At 34.8% G+C, this 3,652-nt stretch overlaps 1 protein-coding gene across 1 annotated transcript; it reads right to left on the bottom strand.

The window, feature by feature from the left end:
• Nucleotides 1-1,033: 1,033 nt before the first annotated feature.
• On the bottom strand, nt 1,034-1,515 carry LOC113345247 (leucine-rich repeat protein 1-like). Its single transcript, XM_026589045.1, has 2 exons — nt 1,370-1,515; nt 1,034-1,193 (listed from the first exon to the last, which is right to left on the bottom strand). Exons 1-2 carry the CDS (start codon nt 1,513-1,515, stop codon nt 1,034-1,036), a joined length of 306 nt encoding a protein of 101 aa, XP_026444830.1.
• Between the last annotated feature and the right edge of the window lie 2,137 nt (nt 1,516-3,652).

The following is a 3,652-nucleotide window of genomic DNA, read 5'->3' as shown; positions in this document are numbered from 1 at the left end:
GCAAAAACTATGAATAAAAGAAACAACGAATCAATCAATGGAAGTAGGATTATTAGCAAAAGTTTGTTATTATTGGCCTATTTTCTTCCGATCACAACTGAGGAGTTACATGGATTTATACCTCTAAAATTAATATCACTTAACCCTTGGTTGTCCCTTAGTGCATCAATTGGAGCATCCACAAAGGCCTTGGTATTTGGAATAGGACCGCTCAACTCATTGTACAATGATCAAGCTGAGCATTTGATCAAATGAAGATGGAATTGAGCCGAAAAGCTTGTTGTGGGATAAATTTAACCTTTCCAACTTGTTTAATCTACCAAGAGCTGATGGTATCTCTCCATTCAAATCATTATAACTAAGATCTAACAAAAACTGTAACGAATCCAGGTTTCCGATATGAGGTGGGATGCTTCCATTAAAATTGTTTGTACCCAAATATAAAGATAATAACGTTTTACATTCCCCTAGTTGTTTTGGTATTGACCCAATGAGTTTATTTTTCGATAGATCGAGATATTGAAGGTTGGAAAATTTTCCAATTTCAGAAGACAACCTACCGGAGAGCTGGTTATTACTCAAATCTAAATGAATTAGTGAAGACATATTCGACAACTCCGTAAGAATTTCTCCTACTAAGTTATTTAAATCAAGATAAAGTTCCTTTAAAATCATCAAGTTTCCCAAATCTGATGGTATTGTACCAGTTATATAAGATACATAATGACCTTAGTTTTCCAATATCTTTAGGGATGTCACCAGTAAGTTGATTTGCATGAACTGATAAAAATGTGAGGTTGGTCATGTGGCATATAGAAGTAGGGATGATACCAATGAGATTATTTCCACACACATGAAAGGTAGTAAGAGGTCGTAACCTTCTTATATCTTGAGGAATGATGGCTGAAAGTTCGTTATCAGATAAGTCAAGAGTGTTCAAGCTAGTTAAATTAGTTAAAGAAGTGGGGATTGAACCATTGAGATAGTTGTCGTACAAATCTAAGATGGTAAGAGAACTTAATCTTCCGATATCTCAAGGTATGATGCTAGAAAGTCGATTATTATTTAGTCGAAGAAACGCTAGACTAGTCAAATTGGTCAATGAAGTTGGGATTGAACCTTTGAGATTGTTGTTGGACAAAGACAAGAGGGTAAGAGAAGTCAGTTTGCCAGTTTCTCGAGGGATGGATCCACTGATTTGATTTCGAGAAAGTCTTAAAATTTTCACACTAGTGAGAGAACCTATTGCTGGCGGAATAGTTCCAAAAATTTTATTCAAGGAAAGATCAAGGTGGACGAGGGTTGAAAGATAAATGATTTGGGAGGGACTTTTTCCAAAAAGTTCATTCCGGCTCAAGTCAAGACTAACAAGGTTTGAAAATATGAGAAATTGAAATTATTGAGCGTACCTTGCAAACCAAAACCTGTTACATTCAGTTCGGCAACATTTCCCTCGTTGTTACAAGTGATCCCATACCACTTGCATGGACTCGTTGTACTCACAATATAATTCATCTTCCATGAAGATATGCGAGAATGATTTTTGTTGACAAGTGTAGATTTTCATTTCAAAAGAGCATCTACTTCTTGTTCAACAGTTACTAGTTGTAAATGTTGTTTTGTATTAGTGGAAGCAAAAGAAGAACCATATGCAAAATGAAGAACACCGTGAGATGAAACCAATAATAGAACCAAGACTAGTAAACTATCAGAGGAAGCTTTTTTTCATTGCGACATTTTGAAAGCAGAAGAGCTTTACTTTGTGGCTGATATGATCAGCTAATTAAGCAGAGGGGGGGGGGGGTTCTTATAATAAAATCTTGTTTTATTTTATTTGGAAGACTTCAGGTGGATATTTTTTGTATATGGTCTACAGACACACACAATAGGGCTTTGTGTGGTTGAGTGCAAATTTCATCCAAACTTATAAGAAGGGAAATAATTATAAGAAGTGCAATATCACCATCTCCACAACTATAGCCGCCAATGAATGGATTGAAGATATAACCTCGACAAAGAATGTACTACAATTAAGATCTGTCGGCTGATAACTACGACCTATAAGATTCAAACTTGAAATATATCACACCTCTGACTATCAGAGAAATACATACAAATCTGATTCCCATAAACATGTATTTAGCATAAATTCATTTAAGTTATTTTCCAAGTGATCATGACTAGAAGTAATTTATATATCTATCGTGATGATATTTCAATTTACCATTCGCATGATACTAGTTCTCAGTTCTCTATACTAGATAGATAGTAAGAGTTGATGCACCATTAATGCTAAGCGTTTAACCTTAATTCACCATTAAGACTTGCGTGAATTATATTTGAAGTTGTCTTCGCCATCGTTTTCGACTTTTTGTACAAAGGAAGTTTTTTTTCAAAATTATTTAATGAGGGTGGAAGACACAGTACCGTTGAATATATATCTTGCCATAGAGTGCTTTGTATGATGAGTCCATCGATAGCTGACGTGAATGATTATGGCAGGTAGTATCGTAATATAGAGGATGCTTTGCTGGATACAAATTACCCATTGCTAATATCCCCATAATAACCACGAAGAATCACCATAATAAATTCTAAAAATAGATTTATTTACTTTTAGACATGAAATTTGTCCACCTAGCATTTTACTCACGAGATCCCACCCAAGAGGATATTCACAAGGTATCACAATGCGTGCCACACAGAAGCCTCTACAAGTTCGCTTTTGGCGGTGAAACCCGTCTGAAGAAATCCCTCGCACTGGTAAACAAGCTTGCACTGGAAGAGCTCGTTGAGGTCATCAGGTTTGCGAGGAGAAGAGGGATTTGATTTTAGCTGGAAGGGATCGCGACAGACTTTTGGAAGTTATGTTTGAAGAAACGACTGAAGTTCAAGCCCTTGTGGGGTAGATGTTGCTGCAAATGCACCTGGTGTTGCTGCTCCTGATGCTGGTCATTTTCACAGTCTCCATAATATTTATTGCACTTATTTCCAGTAAGGGTAATATATTCATTTTCTCAGTCTGTAATATTTACTTTACTTAATTTCGATGTCGGGTCATTTTCATTGTCTCCATAATATTTATTGCACTTATTTCCAGTAAGGGTAATATGGTGTGTAATATTTACTTTACTTATTTCCAATAAAGGTAGTCTGGTTATTTTCGTAGTCTCCATAATATTTCCTTGTACTTATTTCCAGTAAGGGTAATATGGTTATTTTCACAGTTTGTAATATTTACTTTAGTTATTTCTGATAAGGGTAGTCTGATCATTTTTATAGTTTCCAGAATCTTTATTGCACTTATTTACAATAAGGGTAATATGGTCATTTTCACAGTATGTAATATATACTTTATTTATTTCCGATAAGAGTAGTCTGGTCATTTTCATAGTCTCCATAATATTTATTTCACTTATTTCCAGTAAGGGTAATATGGTCATTTTCACAGTCTGTAATATTTATTTTATTGATTTTCGGTAAGGGTAGTATGGCATTTTCACTGTGTCCATAATATTTATTGCATTTATTTCCAATAAAGGTTATATGGTCACCTGTAATATTTACTTTACTTATTTTCGATAAGGGTAGTCTGGTCATTTTCACATTTTCCAGAATATTCACATCATTTATTTCCGGTAAGTTTAACTTG

Source organism: Papaver somniferum, unplaced genomic scaffold, assembly GCF_003573695.1.
Source record: "Papaver somniferum cultivar HN1 unplaced genomic scaffold, ASM357369v1 unplaced-scaffold_81, whole genome shotgun sequence".
NCBI classification, from domain to species: domain Eukaryota; kingdom Viridiplantae; phylum Streptophyta; class Magnoliopsida; order Ranunculales; family Papaveraceae; genus Papaver; species Papaver somniferum.
Note: the sequence above shows the minus strand (reverse complement) of the source record. Positions and strands in the feature narration are given on the sequence as shown.

What these genes read in the sequence shown, in the direction of transcription:
- LOC113345247 (XM_026589045.1), bottom strand. Translation starts at nt 1,515, where the DNA reads ATGAATTATATTGTGAGTACAACGAGTCCATGCAAGTGGTATGGGATC. An exon ending in TTCTCATATTTTCAAACCTT is followed by an intron (nt 1,194 to 1,369) that starts GTTAGTCTTGAC and finishes AAATCAAATCAG; the next exon opens with TGGATCCATCCCTCGAGAAA.